This window comes from Salmo salar, chromosome 18, assembly GCF_965601325.2.
Source record: "Salmo salar chromosome 18, fSalSal1, whole genome shotgun sequence".
Classification (NCBI taxonomy): Eukaryota; Metazoa; Chordata; class Actinopteri; order Salmoniformes; family Salmonidae; genus Salmo; species Salmo salar.
Genome location: NC_138308.1, coordinates 70,572,447 through 70,594,141, shown reverse-complemented (window position 1 = coordinate 70,594,141; position 21,695 = coordinate 70,572,447). Strand labels below are relative to the sequence as shown.

The following is a 21,695-nucleotide window of genomic DNA, read 5'->3' as shown; positions in this document are numbered from 1 at the left end:
TTGTCACATACTGAATATTCTATTTTCCATAGGCTTACTGCTTTATGAGCTAGGGATATGTCAATGACAGAATTTAATACATAGTGTAACCTGAAGAAGGCTGTTCAGCTGAAACGTCTGTATGCTATCCCTGATGCAGTTGAAGCAATATACATTTATATTTGACTTTTTCCTCTCATCATTATTGGGTATGTGGGGAAAAGAGGTGATCTGTGTGTTTGTCATCAAAACATATGACTACGTTAATGAATGTATACACTGTCAAAAAAAAGTCCCTTGATAGGTAGTAATAATCTTTTGAATAAATTCCGTCTGCTGTCACTAATTGGGATAAACATCACCTTGTGACAAATTTGTTTGTTTATATTCATTTATTGTCTATGAAGAAGAACATATTTGCACTGAAAACTAACCAACTTCTTTGCATAAACCACAACTAATTACATTGGGGTTTACAAAAAGAACAATAACAAAGATTGCTTTTCAACATCACATGCCCGTAGTCATATTCCCATACAGATGTACAATCTTAATTTGAGAAGAAATTCAAAGCGTGTAGTGTATTGGAGGTTGAAAAAGCCTTTAAAAGTTTGTCATTTCAGACTGGATTTTCCCAATCACAGGCACCTGCAGTTATATGATGCAATAGCAGTCAATCAAAGCATATCAATAGCCTATAACACTACAGTTCATGACCACTTTAAATGCGATCGTCTCTCTCTTTCATTTAAAGTAAAGCCCATGTACAGTTAACGTTCAAAGATGGCGCAGGATGTCTCTGTGAACCCATGCACATCTCATTATGGTAATAAAGGTCTGTGGGGAGATCTTCCAACCTGGGAGAGCAGGAGGCAAGGCTATAGGGGGTTAGCTATAAGATTGGAATACTCTGAAGATGAAGGGATAGGATCTCGGTGCTGAAGAGAACAGCATGGACCCGGTGTCGCTGTGTGTTCTCTCTGTAATAACAGCAGGGATGAGTGTCATATAAAACCACACATTTGAGGTCATGCAATGCCAACCTATATGTTTATTTAGTTGTCAGTACAGCATACATCATCAAAACAAATCGACTATAGAGTTTAAAACGTGCGATATGTTCGACATGGATGTCAATCCATTAAGATATTGACCATCACAAGAGGAGTGTTTTATCCGCTGCGTCACACTTTCTTTTCACTAAGGGACTGGACTATTATTTTTGGAAATGTGTTTAGAAAAAGTGTTTTTATTTCAGTATATCATATCAAGGGCAACACAAAAAAGGTGCTATCTAGAACCTAAAAGGGCTTGACGGCTGTCCCCATAGGAGAACCCTTTGAAGAACCCTTATTGGTTCCAGGTAAAACCCTTTTGTGTTCCATGTAGAAACCTTTCCACAGAGGGGTCTTCAAAAAGGGGTCTACCTGGAACCAAAAAAGGTTCTCTTATGGGGACAGCAGAAGAACCCTTTTGGAACCGTTAAAATTTGAAAACAAGAAGGATGTTTTGACTCATGTTCAGTATTCTCCTGGTCGTGTCTTCTCCCCTCCATTTGAAACCCTAATGCCTTTATGCAATTATAGGAGATGTCCCCAATACATGTGTCAACATGTTTCATTAAGTCAGTCCTGACTTCATCGCTCTCTCGATCTCGATCTCGATCTCTCTCTCGATCTCTCTCTCTCTCTCTCTCTCTCTCTCTCTCTCTCTCTCTCTCTCTCTCTCTCTCTCTCTCTCTCTCTCTCTCTCTCTCTCTCTCTCTCTCTCTCTCTCTCTCTCTCTCTCTCTCTCTCTCTCTCTCTCACCAAAGAGATTAGCTTTCCTTGTATTTACTAAAACGCAGAAATATTATATTCCTCGGGACAGTAGGAAGGGTGATTATTTCTGTACATTACATTACAGGCCGCCAGCTAGACTTTCTAAAAAAGGACGATTAAATATGCACACAGGCAAATTACATATTCAGCTTTCAATTTTATCTTGGGTCTTCGTTCAACTGCTTCAGAGCACATTATGGAATGGATTGTGGTGTTGAAACAGAGTTTAACTCTTTAGTATCTGAATCGGCACCCACTGACTGCACTGGCTAGATGTTGGAGACAATCCAAGCTCTATTGGCTGTGTCCCAATTGTGTCCCAACCCTATAGAGCCAATCAAAACTAGTGCACCTTATAAGGAACAGGGTGCCATTTGGGACTACTTTTATATATAGAAACGTTCCAATCATAGCAGGGAAATGTGAAGGAATTCACTTTAATCATACAAAGCAGTCTTTGATGTGAGCCGCAATGTACGGAAAGCACTTGGTGTGTTGGTCCTGAGAGGTTAGTGAAGAGATTTCATTGTTGTTTCATAAGCACGTTTCCTATGTGGAGCTGAGTGGAAATGTATAGCCCTTTTATATCCGAATCTGATGAGAAAACATGTGGTTTGGCCCAGTGGATCTCTCCTCATGACATTCCAAGAGGGCTAGGCCGTGTGAGTGTGATGACATCACCACATTGCTCATTGCCATTCCGGTCTTGTTACAACCATCCCTGATGGGTCTCCCTCTCTCCACCCCTCCCTCCCTCCCTCCACATCATATCTGTGTCTTCATCACTTCCTCCCCGATGTCTAATCCCTCCCTTTAGTGTGTGCAGAGGAGAAGAGAGAGAGAGACAGGAGCACACGATGAGCAAATCTGGCGTTAACGGCAATTCTCACCCATATTTGATCAGGCTACTCGAGTCCCTCTGTAATTACATGCCTTCGGCTATACTGATAATAGCCAGAGAAGTGCCTTTGGCCAAGCAATACCCAGCCATACCCTCACATACATGCAGACCCACACACAGTCGCACACACACACCCTTCCCCACACACACCCTCCTCCTCCTCCTTTCTATACCCTTCCTCCATCCCTCCCTCCCTCCATCCTTCTCCTCCTCCCTCTGCTCGCCAGTGACCTTAATTACAGGATGTAAAAACCTGACCTGGATCCAATTTCCAGCCGTAGACCAGGCTGCCCTCAGGATTAATGCCTCGGGGGCCAAATTAAATTAAAGGCCATTTCTAAATAAGATTTTTTTAAATATAAAGAAAGAGACGATGAAAAACAATAGGATACATTGTAGAAAATTGGAGCCAAGACAACATTGGGGGTACGTAGGTTCAACCAATTACAGAGGGAGGCGAAAGGGTGAGACCCGAGGTGTATAACATGGAGGATTGGCTGAAATAGAGTGGAAGGGGTTTGGCAACATGTTGTAGCCCTACAAGTCAACGACTATCTCTATCCATCAATGTGGAATTCTATATTGACATGTTACTTTGTGTAGTAATTTCTTCAACTTGTCATCGTGTTGACCCATCCATGCATTTAAAGTACCTAGTGCGAATGGAAGCATTATATTTGAATGATAATCTTTATCAAAAGAGTATGGGATGTTTGAATTATTATGCAGTAGGCATACCTTTACAGATTTTTTTGGGATGAATTGAGCTGGAATTAAATTCTCAGACAGAGCAAGTATGAGAACCTTTGTTAAGGTTGAACTATCACTTCAGGGTCATGAGAGAAAGCCACCTGCCTAACCACCTGTCTAACACTTCTATTTGCATGAGTGTGAAAGTGAGCGTGTGTCCATGTTTAGAACCGAACGTGACTGTCAACGTGTGTAACTGTGTGCCAGCGCGTCTATGCCCTGACAGGCGACGTGGGAGTTTCAAATGAGTATGATCTGCTCTGTCAATTTCCCTAAGTGAGGCTGCCAATAATGAGTCGTGACCTGCCTGAAAATACACACACACACACACACACACACACACACACACACACACACACACACACACACACACACACACACACACACACACACACACACACACACACACACACACATGCACGCCCACACACAGACACACACAGTAACGTGCACACATGCACACACACACACACACACACATACGCACAGACTTGCACGCACATACGCACAGACTTGCACGCACACACACACACCACACACACACACACACACACACACACACACACACACACACACACACACACACACACACACACAACAACACACACACGACAGGCTGCAGATAAATCTGGAGGACAAGCAATACACCCATCCCCTCTGTCACCAAGGCGACTGTTGTCAATCATCACCATCACTATCTATTATCCTCAACACACATCAGATTAAAACTCAGCACCGGACTTCATAAGGGACTTTAACTAGGGCCACACATATATATGGTTTACTTAGGGCCTGGAACTGCTGAAGGTCATGTGGTCAGTAAAACAAAACAAATTTCCCTTAGTATACCATGATGTATGAAGAAAATATCCAACTATGATGTAATACAGGAAGAAGGTGAGCAGGTAAGACTACTCTTATAGGCTACTTTCAGTCATAGGGCCTATTCAGCATATAGTGTATTGTTCTCTCCATCACCATGGTGTTATTTTGGCTGTATTATGGGGTGTGTGAGTGGATGGGGGACTGTAGATTCCCTCCATTTGGGCAAGTGCAGCATCAGGGGATTTTATTCAACTGTAGGTTGTTCCGTCAACCAGGTCTAATGTCTCTGCTGCAACTTCCAGGGCTCCAGACCTGACAGGCCCCTCTATGGCCAGCCTACAGCCCAGAGAGGAGGCACCTAGTGGGGTTAACACTACTATGAAGGGTCCTTAGGCTCTCTTGAGACATCTGAAGTCATACATAGTGTGTGTTTAGATAGATGAAAACTCTATGTTGCGTCATCGTCTTTGAATTCATTTGCTTTTCTAGATTTAGATTCATACGCCTCATCGTTTCCAGTTAATAAATAAATACAGAATATTGAATCTTTCAGTTTCAGTAAAATCTAGGGTCTATTGCAAATGGTTTTCTCTTGCAAGTCCAGCCTATCTACAATGAAATAGTTTAAAGTGGAAGAATGTTATCAAAGTTGAAACGTTTACTTATCCCACAACACAATGTTTTATTTTCTGGTACATTTATCATCATTTTAATTTTGGAAGCAGCACTTTAGTTATTTTCTCTTTTCTTTTTTGTCCGTGCCTCTATTTAGTGTTTAAGCAATCTATTTGGAGTTGATCATGTACGATTAACCCAAAGTGACAATCTAAGTGGGGTGTGTTTTTTTTCTCTGGCTTCAAGCCTCAACAGATGACAGGTGCGTCAACGGATTCACAGACATAGCTCTAAGCATACATCAGCACATGTGTGCAGAGCTTTTTTGGGGGGGCGGGGGTCAGGTGCTCAAGAGAGTGGCTATCTCAGCTGGTACTGAATGATTATGTAAATCTGCTAGCTAGTTGTTTATTAGCGATGCTGTCGAAACAAACGTGTTTTTATTTGATTTTAGTTTGTTCTGCTGCTGACATCTGCCTCTTACTAACAGTCGACTTTCCCCCTTCACTGTCCCGAACAGTAAGAGACGAACATGACATATACAACTAAAACAGTGGAGGCTGCTGGGAGGAGCTATAGGAGGACGGGCTCATTGTAATGGCTGGAATGGGATAAATGGAACAGAATCAAACATGAACTAAAAAGTAGCCAACAAGCTACCTACCAGTATTCAAACTCTCCACCCGATGCTACACTGCATGCAGCAGTCAGGCAAGTGCACGTTTACGGCGGCAGGGTGGAGGAGGGGGAATTTTCCGTGGTTCAAGATCTAGTTTGATGTGCAATTTGTTACATTTAAAATTAAAACACTGAAAATATATATTTTTAAGTAATTCATAACATTTTTAAAATTCAACCGCGAGGTAACTTTTTTATAGGAGGGCAAAAGGGCAAGTGCTCTGGAACTTCTTGAGCCCTGTCTGTGCACGTGTCTGCATGTGTGTGTTTGTGTGCACATGTGTACGTATGCACAACACGTGTGTGCTATGTAAAATGACTGATGAAAAACCTTTGGACATATCAGAGAACCATTATTTGAAATCACAATCAGTGGAGCCTGCACTGAGTCTATTCTACACTGAACCATGCATGATGAGAGCACCAGCTGTTCCGGATAACTGTGTGATCTCGCTCTCCATAGCTGATGTGAGTAAGACCTTTAAACAGGTTAACATTCACAAGGCCAGATGGATTATCAGGACACATACTCAGAGCATTGCTCGGAACAACTGTCAAATGTCTTCACGACAATGCCTTTTCCCCCGAGCGAGGCTGAAAAGATTTGGCATTGGCACTCAGATCCTCAAAAAGTTTGACTGCTGTACCAGAGAGCATATTGACTGGCTGCATGGGCGGATTAGCCATCTGGCAATTCTGGCAAATGCCAGAAGGGCCGGGCCATCTTTTATTTGAGTGGGCTGGTCAAAATGTATATAAATACATTTAATAAAACAAGAATGACACAGCTGGCGGCCCATGGGCCTGTTTTTCTATGACTTCTGTGCAATGTCTCTTGTCAAAATAATCTATATTGAGCATTTGGCTGACCAGTGGACATCGGTCGGCCCCCCCAAGATGGGCAGGACTGGTTTTCTGATTGGCTGAGCTGAGGTCGCGCCAATTCGCATTCAAAGTCAAACACACATCATCAAAGCGAGTGAGACCTGCTCTGATTCTCTGTCAGTCACTCAGTAAGAACAGAAGATCATGGATAATAAAAAACGGAACGGTGGTGCTGAAAAAGTACCCAAAAAGGTATCTACACCGATGATGCTAAATGTTTGCAATTAACCAACTTTTTTGCTAAAAGTTTGAGTGCTGTGTCTGTGAGAAATGACAGACCAGCTGTTGCTGTAGCAGAGAACAACGGTGCAGTCAATGTAGGAAGAAAACATATATTCATGTATTGTATGAAATAGAAGGCTAGTTAGGGTATGCGGGATTCAGGGGAACATTTAACAAGACATTAGATTCGCTTTTATAACACATAGATAAGGGAATAGCCATCTACTAGACATTTAAACAGTCCTTTTTATTAAACATCACGTCATTAAGCATTAATTAGGAATAATCCTAATGAATCAGTTAAGGTGAAGTTGGGTGCTGTCTGTGTATTTAAATTGTTTTATCAATGTCTAGGCTATTTGCTTTGCTTTCTAAATCTCAGTGATTATGTTTACATGCACACTAATAATTCAACATTAAACGGATTATGGCAGTCGGCAGAGTATGGAAAAAGTCACGTAAACACCTTACTCTACTGACCTTAAATCAAATGATTAGAATTACTCGAACTATTAGGACATGGAAACAGCTTTAATCAGCGTTCCAGCTGTGTATTTGATCTGCGCATGTGCCAGCATTAGTAACGCAAGGCTCCCTCTTACGCACGAGTGACGTGAATAGTTTTCACATACAAACGTTATATGTCTGTACTCAGAATCAAATAGTCTTCACAAAAATAACATGGTCACTGTGCTAGAACGCTTATTTTGTTTGCCGATGTTCTGCATTAAAACCTGTTGGGGATAGGGGGCAGTATTTGCACGGCTGGATAAAAAACGTACCCGATTTAATCTGGTTACTACTCCTGCCCAGTAACTAGAATATGCATATAATTATTGGCTTTGGATAGAAAACACCCTAAAGTTTCTAAAACTGTTTGAATGGTGTCTGTGAGTATAACAGAACTCCTATGGCAGGCCAAAACCTGAGAAGATTTCAAGCAGGAAGTGGCCTGTCTGAGAAGTAGTGTTTCATCTTGGCTCTTTTTATTGAAGACTCAGGATCTGTGCAATAACGTGACACTTCCTACGTCGTCCATAGGGTCTCAGAGCCCGGGAAAACGTTGAACGATATCGAGGCAGGCTCTGGCTGAAACACTTTATCGCTTTTGGCAAGTGGCCACTCAGAGTACTATGGGCTTAGGCGCGTGCCCGCTTCGACCGAATGTTTTCTTTTCCTTTGTCTGTTTATCTAAACGCAGATTCCCGGGCGGAATATTATCGCTTTTTTATGAGAAAAATGGCATAAAGATTTATTTTAAACAGCGGTTGACATGCTTCGAAGTACGGTAATGGAATATTTAGAATTCTTTTGTCACGAATTGCGCCATGCTCGTCACCCTTATTTAGCCTTTAGGATAGTGTCTAGAACGCACGAACAAAACGCCGCTGTTTGGATATAACGATGGATTATTTTGGACCAAACCAACATTTGTTATTGAAGTAGAAGTCCTGGGAGTGCATTCTGACGAAGACAACAAAGGTAAGAACATTTTTCTTATAGTAAATCTGACTTTGATGAGTGCTAAACCTGCTGGGTGTCTAAATAGCTAGCCCTGTGATGCCGGGCTATCTACTGAGAATATTGCAAAATGTGCTTTCACCGAAAATCTATTTTAAAATCGGACATATCGAGTGCATAGAGGAGTTCTGTATCTATAATTCTTAAAATAATTGTTATGCTTTTTGTGAACGTTTATCGTGAGTAATTTAGTAAATTCACCGGCAGTGTTCGGTGGGAATGCTATTCACATGCTAGTCACATGCTAATGTAAAAAGCTGGTTTTTGATATAAATATGAACTTGATTGAACAAAACATGCATGTATTGTATAACATAATGTCCTAGGGTTGTCATCTGATGAAGATCATCAAAGGTTAGTGCTACATTTAGCTGTGGTTTGGGTTTATGTGACATTATATGCTAGCTTGAAAAATGGGTGTCTGATTATTTCTGGCTCGGTACTCTGCTGACATAATCTAATGTTTTGCTTTCGTTGTAAAGCCTTTTTGAAATTGGACAGTGTGGTTAGATTAACAAGAGTCTTATCTTTAAAATGGTGTAAAATAGTCATATTTTTGAAAAATTGAAGTAATAGCATATGAATAACGCGCAACAGGATTCAACTGGCTTTTGAGTAGGTGGGACGCAAGTCCACCTAGCCCAGAGAGGTTAACAAATGTTCCATCAGGTAGCCTGATTTTAGATGTGTCCATGTAAACAGGATTGTTAGGGAAATCGTTCCTCTTGCAAAGCATGCAAACGTTTTAATAAACTAACTATTGTAGTAATCTGACTATACATAATAATCATATTATTGTGTACATGTAACCATGCTCAGTGTCTCTTCAGCCAGCGAGCCAATTAGGGTGTTTGAACTGTAGCAGAGAGAAAGTGATGGGTATCTGCCCACTCATTGGCTAGTATGGTCGCAACTGATCTCAACTCCTCCCGCCTACCGCATATCCTATCTTTGAGAATATGTATTTCCAATATAATAGATCATATTTGACTGTAGTGACTAGGGACTCTGGTGTCAGATTACATATCCACCGCCATTGGGGGCTGGGAAAGTCCTGCCGAAAAAATAATTTGCTCATCTGAGGGCTCTTCACTGCTTGGCGGAAGGAAACAAAGCACAGCGCTGGAAATCTGTCTGCATCCACAAAAACAAATCCCGTCGTTCTATGACAAACACAGATGATTCTATATCTAATTCAATAGAAGAACAGTCGAGGCGCACAACTTTTTGGGGGTGCAATGCCGTAGGCCTATGTTAGTGACAGGATCGAAAAAGGCAAAGGTATAACTCTAAAATACAAATGGTAGGCTATATGTAGCCTATTATAATATGTATAAAAAAAAACATTGGTTAAAAATGTTAGATATCTTTTTTTTCCACACTCGCGACCCCTCAAAACCTTGTGACCCCCACTTTGAGAACCACTGATCTTTTAGGCATTTATTCAGTGATTTTCTTCTTTGTCAAGCATGTATGTGTTTATTCATTCACAACTAGGATGTTGCTGGGCCCAGTACAGGCAGTATGGTCCCCTCATCTTCTGGTCCCAGTGATGATTGCCGTAGCACAGACAGCTCATCTGCTGCAGCAGAGTCAAGTGCAGCAGAGAGGACAACACACACTGACACACACACACACACACACACACACACACACACGCACACACACACGCAGTCAATACTGCTGTTACTATTTACTTTATTGCACATCCCAGCATATTCTGTACTATTCATAGTATATTCTGAGTGCTATGTATATTACTATTACCCTTCCTACTTCTTTTTTGAATATTTTTCTATTTTATGTTGTATTTTTTAAAATACAGTATGTGTATTTGTCACACCCTGATCTGTTTCACCTGTCTTGTGCTTGTCTTCAACCCCCCTCCAGGTGTCGCCCATTTTCCCCTGTGCATTTATACCTGTGTTCTCTGTTTGTCTGTTGTCAGTTCGTCTTGTCTCGTCAAGCCTACCAGCGTGTTTTTTTGTACTCCTGTTCTCTTTAGTCCCTGTTTTCAAGTTCTTTCGGTTTTGACCATTCTGCCTAACCTGAGCCTACCTGCTGTTCCATACCTTTTGACAGTGCCCTGGATTACTGACCTCTGCGTGCCCTGACCCTGAGCCTGCCTGCCGTTCTGTACTTTACGGACTCTTCCCTGGATTACCGACCTCTGCCTGCCCTTGACCTGTCGTTTGCCTGCCCCCTGCTTTGTAAATAAACTTCTGTGATTCGAACTGTCTGCATCGGGGTCTTATCCTGAGTTCTGATAATATTGCACTTGAGGAGAGCTTGTGAGTAAGCATTTCCCTGCAACATTTACATCCTGTACTCTGGGCATGTGACCAATAAACTTTTATTTGATGACAGTCAGGCACTAATTTGCTGTAAGTAGTTAGGCTTTTTTGTTGTTGTCATTTAGCAGACACTTATCCAGAGCGACTTACAGGAACAATTAGGGTTAAGTGCCTTGCTAAATGATTGTTCAGCTAGTCGGCTCAGGGATTTGAACCAGCCACCTTTCAGTTACTGTCACAACCCTCTTAACCACTAGGCTACCTGCCACCCGTAAGGTATTGAGGTGTTATGAGCAAATGGCAACCCATTAGGCATTTATTCTGTATTCTTTCTTATTTTAGGAACCAAATACTGTATGACACCACTATAATTAGATCAGTGTTAATATGTATTTTTATTGGGGCTAGGTTTAGTGTCAGTGTGACTGCATGGGGAGCGTGTGTCTCAGTGTGGTGGTGGAGCAGTGACAGGCCTGGGGGACAGGGAGATAGAGCAACAAGATCTCACGGTTTGACAGGGTTTTCCTTCAGAATTCAACGTTTATCCAGGGGGAGGGATAGAAGTCACATTTCAACGGTTAAGTTTAAGTATTAAAAAATCCTTGAGAGTATGCTGGGAGGGCTGGGGGGGGTCTACTAGGCTAACATATGGAATTGTTTTAAGATGGTCATACCAAGGATAATTTTGCTGTTTTATTTGGAATTTTAGGACTGCTTAATGTATGAAAAAAAATCTTAATATAATCTTCCATTAATTTTTTTTAACTGGTAGTCTTGTGAGGCGTGTGGGCGTCCTGCAACATTTACATCCTGTATTATGTAACACATCAACTCTGATTTGATGACAGCCTGGCACTAATTTGCTAAATAAGTAGTTAGGCTTCTATAAGGTATTATGAGCCAATGGCAACCTATTAGGCATTTATTCAGTATTTTTTTATTCTATATCTATTAAATGTGTTTATTCATTCACAACTAGAATGTTGCTGGGCTTAGTACAGCCAACGTTGCCCCGTGGTCTTCTGGTACCAGTGCCGTGAGAAAGGATGCTGGGCTTAGCAGGGACAGCTCAGGGACGAGTGCAGTGGAGGTAGGAAGAAAACAGAGAGCGAGAGAGACACGCACAGATGTACTGCCAGTTCCTTAATATGTAATAGTAATTAATACTAGGGTAGAGGGGGAGGACACATATGACACATGGCACAATAATCCTAATTATGTCTACATATAGACACACTTAAACTGTACATTAGTTCATAACATGTGTTCCCTATGATCGTCTAATACGTGTATTTATTCATTCACAAATAAGATGATTCTAGGCCTAGCACAGACAGTGAACCGGGTAATGATGACGCTCAGGTCCATCGTCAAGTTGAGGAACGAGAGCAAACAAGAGAGAGGCAAAAGCCAGAGAAACAGTGACTACAGAGAAGACGCAGAGACTGTAGTGCGTGCGCTGTGATGCGATGTGATGTTGGCTGGTGTGGCTAAAATGCCAGGCCTAAATGTTTATCCCAGTCCGCCCATAAACTGGCTGCATCACCGCTTGGTATGGCAACTGTTTGGCATCCGACCACAAGGCGTCTACACCTGTTGTTTACGAAGCATGTGACCAAATAACATTTGATTTGATCTTTCCTAAATTATCTCCAAGTATCATCGAGGACATCAGATAATCTAGATCCTCTCTCATGGATTGGTTAATCTGACTCCCAGTACGTGTTCATCCTCTAGGGCCCTCATATTCAACTGGACCTCAAAGCCATTTCCACTGCTTTTTAAAAATTATTTCCCTCAGGGGCTGATTTAGTCCTGGGACACTTTAATTATCAGGAAGAACAGAAAACCAGCAGGCTCTGGACCTCAGGGTAAGAGTTGAATACACCTGCTCTGGGGACTAAGGGAAAAACTCTAATCACGTACTGGGTTCAACAACCGCCATTTGAAGTTGCTTGCAATCCAAATCTGAAGAGCTGGGAAAATTGGTGATTTAAGCCTATTAGGGTTCTACATTGTTTCATTAGGCCCTTGCTTTTTTTGATGAAGTAGCCATTAATTGGTTTGTTAAAGTAAGGTATCCCTCAGGCTCAGAATTACATATAAGCGCTTCGGAGTTCATAGGGGTCCATAGTGAATGAATGGGTTAGGAACCAAAGAGTTTTGGTATATAATGTGGTCCGAAATTGAACAGTCAGGCTTTAAAAATCAGAACTAGGGACCTGGTATTATAATTCCCACACATGAAAAAGGCCATTAGCCTCATTTTAAAGAACATAGTTAAAGATTAGCATATTTGATTGAAATAAAAGAGCATATTTGTTTTAGAAATAAAAAATATACACCTAAATTCACATACCATTGAACACACTCCATGTATTCTCCTTTAGGCAGATTGCCCTATATTTGCAGGCTATTTTGACAGAATACTTGCAAACTTTGAAATATGAAGAACATTTAATAATACATGAACAGTGGTTTGGTTAGATATAAGGCCTAATTCACATTATTTGGAGTCTCTGACATTGAATCAACTAGGCCTAAGTTAGTTTTTCTTATGAAACGTGGAACACTAAATTTGTCATGACGCTATGGAACCAAATACTGTGTGATACAATATGTACTGTAACACCACTATAATTAGATCATTCCGAATGATTAAGGTAAGGGTTAAGGTTTGGAATAAGGGTCACAACAACCTAACAAGCCTACTTGATGGTAATAGCGCTCACCGTTGACCCTAATGGCCCGTTTCAAAAGCATTTCCTGTTGTCCTGGGGATCCGGACAAACGTTGAATATCACCTTGGATCTCAAGTTACCTTGCTGGATAGAGATCAGCCTGTCGAGGCATAGGCTTTGCCCTTCATCTCTAGGAAGGACACGTTTTGTGAAGGAGCGAGGAATTGATTTTCCTCGCTTGGCTCTGAAGACTGGAATGGTCGGGGCTGGTAGTGAAAAGCACCTGCACTCTGATCCACCAACCAGCACAGTCGGTCGTGACCTTGGGAAAGTAGTTCTGCGATATTGAGCGTCAAAGTTCACAACCCAGATCTCAGCACTGTTTTGAGTGAATTTTTCTTTCACAGCCCATTAAGGTCTTTACCTTAAAGATAACTTAAGTGAAAAAATCCTGAGACTTTTGCAAATCCGTTTTTTAAGGGGATGCAATCACAGATATAACCTTATGGCTTTAAAATGTCAATCTCGGTGTTCTATCTGAAACTGAACTTCTGAATTGACATGTTCAGTTTTTACAGAAAACTGTAGCTATTTTAATACATAAATGATAGAATAACACTATTTTACCAAGATAGAGTCAGAAGACATCAAGTACATTATGTATACAAAACATTAACTACCACCTGCTCTTTCCTTGACATAGACTGACCAGGTGATTCCAGGTGAAAGCTATGATCCCTTATTGTTAAATCCACTTCAATCAGTGTAGATGAAGGGGAGGAGACTGGTTAAAGAGATCTTTTTCAGCCTTGAGACAATTGAGACATGGATTGTGTATGTATGCCATTCAGAGAGTGAATGGGCAAGACAAAAGATTTAAGTGCCTTTGAACGGGATATGGGTCTAAGTGCCAGGCACACCGGTTTCTGTCAAGAACTGCAACGCTGCTGGGTTTTTCACGCTCAACAGTTTCCCGTGTGTATCAAGAATGGTCCACCACACAAAGGGGGGGGGGGGGGGGGGGGGGGGTGCAACTGAATATTAGGATGGTGTTCCTAATGTTTGTTATACTCAGTGTACATTAAGAAATGTATTGTATTATCATCATCAGACAAATTACTATCGTCATTTACTGTAGTTCCTGCAGTGGAATGACCAAAGTGCCCTCTAGTGGTCTCATGGATGGAATGTTATTCATAATTAATACACTTTTCTTTCTTTTTTGCTGCAAATCTGGTGTTTCTATGTCCAACAGTTTTGTTATATTTCAGTCTTCTGTGATGTATATAAAGTGTAATATTGGGATGCTATTCAAAATGGAATATATTTCAACTCTATATCTGACATGGTCTTCTTTTTTTCAAGCCCATAACCATGTGTGTGAGGTGTATACATTTGTTTCGAAGTAGATTTGTTTATGACTACCAAGAAACACTCTGTGTGACCCTGATTTAGGCCACTACAGTGAAAGTGCCATTATTGCTGGAAAGCCTAGACCATACTTAGAGAGAGATGGGAAAAGATGTGTTCTGATTGGTCCATCTGTATTTGTTCAGGCTTGTGATTGGATTGCAGGTAGAACCTTATAGCGCAAAGCACAAGTGGGTTTATGCAGAGAGAACTTTCTAGTTTTCATTTGTTTCACTTAATTTACCTTTGCAAAAATCTAACATATGAAAAACGATCTAAAGATCAAATATACGGTATGTGACACATTTTTGACAAAAATGTCAGATAGAACTTTCCAGTCCCAAGGTCTCGCAGTGACGGCAACACGCCGCTTCAATTTGCTCTGAACAAATGTTACAAGACGCAGAAGGACAAGCAGACAAATACACACGTTTACAGGTGCACACACACAGTCATTGTCGAATTGAAGACGCTGACAAAAGTGTCTCAGCCTTCAATTGCAAACCATGTCAGTCACTGAAACTGTTGCGCTTTATTCCTGAGCCAAATAGGCTTATTGATTGTGTTCTTTAAAGATGTTTCTGTGGCTTGTTCACGGGGGGACGACCACTGTATTAATTTTAACTACAGCCAATCAATACGAAGGACAGGGAGACCAAGGTTTGTCTGATCAGCTTTTTTTCCTTGTTGTATCATGGAATATTCCCCCCCCCCCCTTCTATTTCCCTAATAAGTTATGCGTAAAAAAGATGAAAGTAAGAGACATTTTCTTATTTCCCTATTTGGAATATGCATTAGACCTCAATAGAACGCCTATGGCTTGGTTAAATCGAAATCAGTACTGTTTAAACTTATACGTTTCTCTGTCTTTTTTTACCTTGTTTTTGAGAGGCGAGAGAAAGAGAGTCAGTGCATATTCAAATAAGCTCTGGTGGTGCATGCAGCAAAATCCCATCTATTTTCAGCTTTTTGACTGTTTCCGTCTCCCATTTGAACAGGTATGTGCAGTATTTGTTATGGTACTCCCCCCCCATTTCCCCAGCAGCATCGACGGATAAGACGTTCCTTGCTCCTTGTATGGGTCAGGGGTTACACAAATGCAAATCCATGCTCCAAACATGGCTGCATACAGCGAACGGGAATCGCTAACGCCTGGGTCACTCTGTAGCCATGAGGGGTTAGGTAAGGATTGGGGGATTGGGGTAAATCTTAATACCAACATTTTGATTCCTCAAATGTGCCCAATTATCACCACACGGACCGAGTAAACAAGCTATTGGAGGGGGGAAAGACTGGCACTCTATAGGCCTACATATATGTGGGAGAAAATGTCACAGCAGAGCGAAGACGAACCTGTATAGAAATGAGAGGATTTTGATTCAGCAGGGTCACAGCGGATGTCTGGAGGAGCTGTCGGTGTTCCGTCGTTGAGTCACCCAGCGACAGGAACAATGAGGTATCACTATGTCCACTTTAATTATGGGTAGCTAGGATCTACAGACCGAGGGGGATCTCAGAGCTCTTGTTCACAACAGGGCTCTCCAGTGACGGCTAGCCCATCAGAAGTCGTCAATGGCGCATGTAAGGCAGTTAGAGGAGTCTAGGAGAGGTGTTGGAGACATTTAAGGGAGCTAAGGAGTCTTTAAAAAAACTCTTAAGGATCAGACCCTTTTTTTTCAATTTTAAAATGACATACCCAAATCTAACTGCCTGTAGCTCGGGACCTGAAGCAAGGGTATGCATATAATTGATACCATTTGAAAGAAAACACTTTAAAGTTTGTGGAAATGTGAAATTAATGTAGGAGAATATAACACATTAGATCTGGTAAAAGATAATCCAAAGAAAAAAATATATATTTTCATCATCTTTGAAATGCAAGAGAAAGGCCATAATGTATTATTCTAGGTTATAGGTGCCATTTAGATTTTGGCCACTAGATGGCAGCAGTGTATGTGCAAAGTTCTTTCCAGGGATACATTTCATTGCTAAATCAAAAAGCTAGCAATCTGTCTCTGAATGAACCATTGCATTTCTGTTCAAAATTTTGCATCAAGTCTGCCCAAATGTGCCTAATTGGTTTATTGATACATTTAAGTTCATAACTGTGCACTTTCCTCAAACAAAAGCATGGTATTATTTCACTGTAATAGCTAATGTAAATTGGACAGAGCAGTCAGATTATCAAGAATTTAAGCTTTCTGCCCATATCAAATATGTCTATGTCCTGGGAAATGTTCTTGTTACTTACAACCTCACGCTAATCACATTAGTCTATGTTAGCTCAACCGTCCCGCAGGGGGGACACCAATCTCGTAGAGTTAATTAAAGGGAGGTGTTGGAGACATTTAAGGGAGCTAAGGAATCTTTAAAGGGAGGTGTTGGAGACATTTAAGGCGTTTGGCACAGGTGTTTGAACCTGTATGTGTTTAAAGAGATCAGGGGTGAAGTCTTTCCTCGATTTCCTCGCATCCTCTCTCCTCGTCTCCATCTCAAATGTCAGAGGGAAGAGAGAAGAGCATTGGATCAAAATATGATTCAGAGTAGATGCAAGGAATCGAGGAAAGAGTTTTGAAATGAACCCCAGGAGAGGGTGATTCAGACGTCCTAGTCAGATCCCAGTGTATCAGTGATGGGGGTCGAGGTGGGAGAGGGATGGGAGTCGATAAGAGCGAGACTGTTCTCCCCCTTCTGGTAAAGGTCAGTTCGATCCCCAGACAATCCCTGCCTGGCGATATCTCTCGCCCATGAACTTTCCCTCTTCCACCATTTCTGGGTGGTTCACATCAGGAGGCCACAGTGCAACCCAGTGTGTGGATAAAAAAGGCAGATAAAGGTTGTCTATGTGAAGAGTATGTTGTCTGTGTGAAGAGAGAAACACTCTGAGGGATGTAGAGGAATGGAAGGATAGAGTTTAGGATCAGGTGTGTTTGCTTGTGTCTTGGTTGATAGTAAAGCTATGGTGAAATGTGAAGTCAGAGAAGCACATTAAAGCAGTTTCATTGCAGATCGTAACATGTACATAGCAGCACAGTTCAATCTCATGGCTTTTCAGACATAGTTTTTTCTTCATACATAATTCACAAAACATTCTTTCCAGTGATACATTTCATTGCTAAATCAAAAAGCTAGCAATCTGTCTCTGAAGAACCTTAAAACCTCATCATAACAGATCAGGGTGCCAAACAATGAGAATGACAGCAGAGTGGTGATAGGAAACTCTGTGTCATTCAACAACAACCGTGTTGCATTAGTAAGAAGGATAACATACAATTAACATTTCACTTGACCAACATTTTTCTGCAGACACTTTTTGAAAACCCAAGCAAAAGGGAGAACAGAAAAGCGTTACCTGCAGCCTGGGAGGTCGTAGGTCAGAGGTGGTTCCAGGTGAGCCAGAAGGACAGGACAAGGGTGGGACGGACAGTGTGGAGGCACAGAGAGCACAAGGAAGGACATGGCAGGAAGCACAACCAAAACAGAGAGAAGTGTGGAGGGAAGGAGGGTGAGAGAAGTGGGGGGTGCCAGGGATAGGGAGATGGGTTAGGAAGACGGGTTAAAGAAAATGGAGGTCGGGAACGAGGGAGGGTGAGGAAAGCGGAGGAGTGAGGAAGAGGAAGGAGATTGGGCAGAGAGGAGGTTTTTTTGTCCTCTAAAAAGAACCCAAAAAAGTAATGAACCCATACCTTGGTTGCTTAACGTCAGGTGCGCCAGACCTTGAAGGAAAGAACAGAAAAAAAGAAAAGAAAGGAAAAAAGAAGGTCATAAAAGGCAACGGGAGGAAAAAAAGCATTGTCACAACGTTGGACTGCAGTTTGTGACAGACATCCTGGGGCAGATTCGGATGTCAGAGATTCAACTCAAAGGTAAGAGAGAGAGAGAGAGGAGAGAGAGAGAGAGAGAGAGAGAGAGAGAGAGAGAGAGAGAGAGAGGATAACGAAAAAATAAGCAAACACTTCTTGAGTGAAGGTGTGGGGGGGTAGAAAAAAAAAAGCATTTCATTTGGTGCAACCCCCGAAGGCCATTGCGCACACAAATGCTTTTTTTTTCTCTGAAGTACTTATGGAACACACACATATTAACTGTTTGGCAGCGACAAGCTTCAACTGAATTCTACACGGTATAAATCTGTACTGCTCTTAGAGATCCAAGGTCTCTAAAAGAAAGGGTCAAAGATAAGCAGTAAAACACAGGAACAGCCCAGAGTCGAAGACTATATATACTGACACAGATACAGTAAATGTTTACAGCACAGATACTACACCTGTTCACAACAGCCCTGATATAGCCTCGACAAACATCCAAATAGAATGTTGGTGAAATCAGGGGACAAACAAATTCGAGTCCAATAATTTCAAGGGGCTCCACAGTTTTGGGGTCAAATGATGTCAACCACACTGTTACACCGGAACTCAATAATAGCTCTATGGAAATCCGGCACCACTTCACAACAATACAGTATATCCCTAGTGCTGACGAAGTCAGACCAGACCAACTGGAAACAACTGGAATGCATAAAACCATTACACAAACAAAAGAGCCTTGATGAGACTCTTCGGCCACACTATTTGCAACTTGTGAATGGTTGAATAGCAATTCTTTAGTCAAACTACTGTATATATTGCCCATAAATAAAACATGTATACAAGTATGATAACAAAATGGGTAACATTTAAAATGTTCTACCTATGACAATGACAAAATTGCAAGGCAACAGATTTCCAGGAATGTGAATACCTAGATGTAATACAAACACATGCAAAGAAAAGCTTTCTCTGACCTGAGCGATACACACATAATAGGACGTTTTGATTGGCCCGACCTTCAGGTAGTCTAAGAACAATTGAGAAGTACACAGAATATTCTGAGAAGTACCAACTGTGTTTTTCAACCTCAAGGTATTGTCAAGAAGGCACCCTGCTGAAAAATTATATATGTCTTGAACAAGACATCATTTCTGGGCCGCATCGATGACAATAGCAATGGGGTCAACAGTCATTTCTCCCAACAGCATTGGTAAACATTGCATTCTGTTTTGTTCTCTCTGGTAATCTTGGTTTTAGGGAACATATCACCAGGTAGGATATTTGTAAGAGATATCCTACATCCAGATATATCATTGATAGAATGGTTACGCCACAAAAACTAGAACGTCAAACAACATCGCCCCGAGCACCCACCTTACAGCAGACCAATAGCTAACACAGGATTGTAAATATAGTGACTCCCAAGTACAACAGCATTCTCTATTGTCCTGTCTTTTAATAGTGACTGTGATTAAGGCACAGGAATGTAGTGCATGCTCAATCGATCTATTCGGGCTAATTCCTGTTGGCCCCTATATAGAGAGAGTCCAATCATCCTCCCTTCCTGTTTTGTTCCTCTACCCATAATCCATTAGACAGATAAGGCAGCCCAAAGAAACAGGCCTGTGCTGATGGTGCATACCAAATCATCTCATCCTCCAGGGTTTTCTCTCCCCTTCTTCTCTCCAAGACCGCGCGCTAGAGCAGAGGCAACATTATAAATATCTTGAAGTGTGAGGAGAGGAGGAGCGCTGGAAGTAGGGGGGTGGCGAGGGGTAAGGGGCACAGCTGTTTGCCACACAGCTGGCCCCGTTTGCATCTTTGCACAAAACAGAAAGGCACAGGCGTGATGGGAGAGGAAGCTGCAATTCAATAATGAGAGGTACAAGAGGCCGAAACACTTAAAAATAACATAGGGAGACACTGTGTGTGTGTGTGTGTGTGTGTGTGTGTGTGCGCGCGCGTGTGTGTGTGCGTGCGTGTGTATGTGTGTCTGCGCACGTCACACAAAACGTTTTCGCTTGGCAGAGGCAAAAGGGGTGTCAGACTAACACAGAGCCAGATCCTAAGCAGGATATGTAGAGGCTTCAACATGTTTCAGCATATGACAGACAGAGAGAGGGAGAAAGACGTTCTGGCCCAAACATATCAAGAGAGCACCTGTTCTCTTTCACACATGCCTCCCTCAAACTGGGACGATAAAACCAAATATTAATCGACACCGACCATACCGATCACTTATCTCAAGCATTCTGCTGATATCATTCATTACGATAAGTAGCCTATACTAGAGAAATGTGATATAGGAAATTAAATAAATTAATAATGTGGGTGATTGTTATTGAGACAATTGATGGCTACCACCATCAAACTAGTGGTAGTAGTTTAAAATAAAAAATAAATAAACAGTGGTGCACATTCATATTACAAATGTATCGTTCTATTATCTTTATCATATCAATACAGGCAATTTATCGTGATATGGATTTTTGTCCATATCGCCCAGTTATATCTCCCAGCCAAACAGCCTATGTGAAAGGCATTGTAGGCCTCTCTGAGGAAACAGACAATAAGGCCTGACAATAACTACAGTAATTCAACTCATAGGAAAGCCATACGATTGCATTGGAAATACAGCTTCAAACACAAATCGAATTACTGCCACTAAACACATTGAAAGCATAATGAAAATAAAAACTTAGCCTGAGACTTATAATTTCCCCCGAAATCTGAAAATTTGATTACGTACTTAATTGTGATTTGAGTGCAGATGGGAATGCCTGATGCAATCCGAGCCGACCAGGGACGGCTGACGATTGGCTGGAGATGATTGAGTGACAGATGGAGACGGGTCATAATTCTGTCATTAGGAGGAAACGTGCAACCGTGAAATCTCTCTTTCCCTCTCTCGGTCTCTCCCTCTGTCTCTTTCTCTTTTCTCCCTCGCTCCACATCCATCTCTCAATCAGCCAGCTGCAGCTGCCGTCTGCTCTCCTCCTCACATCCTCCTCTCCTCCACTACCCTACTCTGCTTCCAGCCATCCCTACTAAACATTTCCACTGTTGGGCATGCAACTCAGAATTACCCAGCACTCCATCAAGGGGCCTGGGTTGTAAACAACCCCACAAAAATGTATTCTTTTAATCGAGGACAAAAATATAGAGGTGATACAAAAAGCTACATTCATAGAATACATTAGCATGTTTGATGATTTCAGGAAATTCACTATGAACGTCATCTAAATTTAACCCTACAGCCGTCAACAGTAAGGTTATGTCATCGGGAGTAGGAATGTCCTAAAATGGAC

The 21,695-nt window shown here is 41.6% G+C and overlaps 1 protein-coding gene across 7 annotated transcripts in view; it reads right to left on the bottom strand.

The window, feature by feature from the left end:
- Positions 1-21,695, bottom strand: part of nrxn2b (neurexin 2b) — a 937,590-nt gene that overhangs the window by 660,771 nt on the left and 255,124 nt on the right. For 5 of the 7 annotated variants that reach the window (XM_045701329.2, XM_082965087.1, XM_082965083.1 and 2 more), the window contains exon 4: positions 18,268-18,297. The exons of the other annotated variants lie outside the window; for them this stretch is intronic. In XM_045701329.2, the coding sequence (XP_045557285.1) occupies positions 18,268-18,297 (30 nt within the window). The remainder of the gene's footprint in view (positions 1-18,267; positions 18,298-21,695) is intronic. 7 annotated transcript variants of the gene reach the window in all.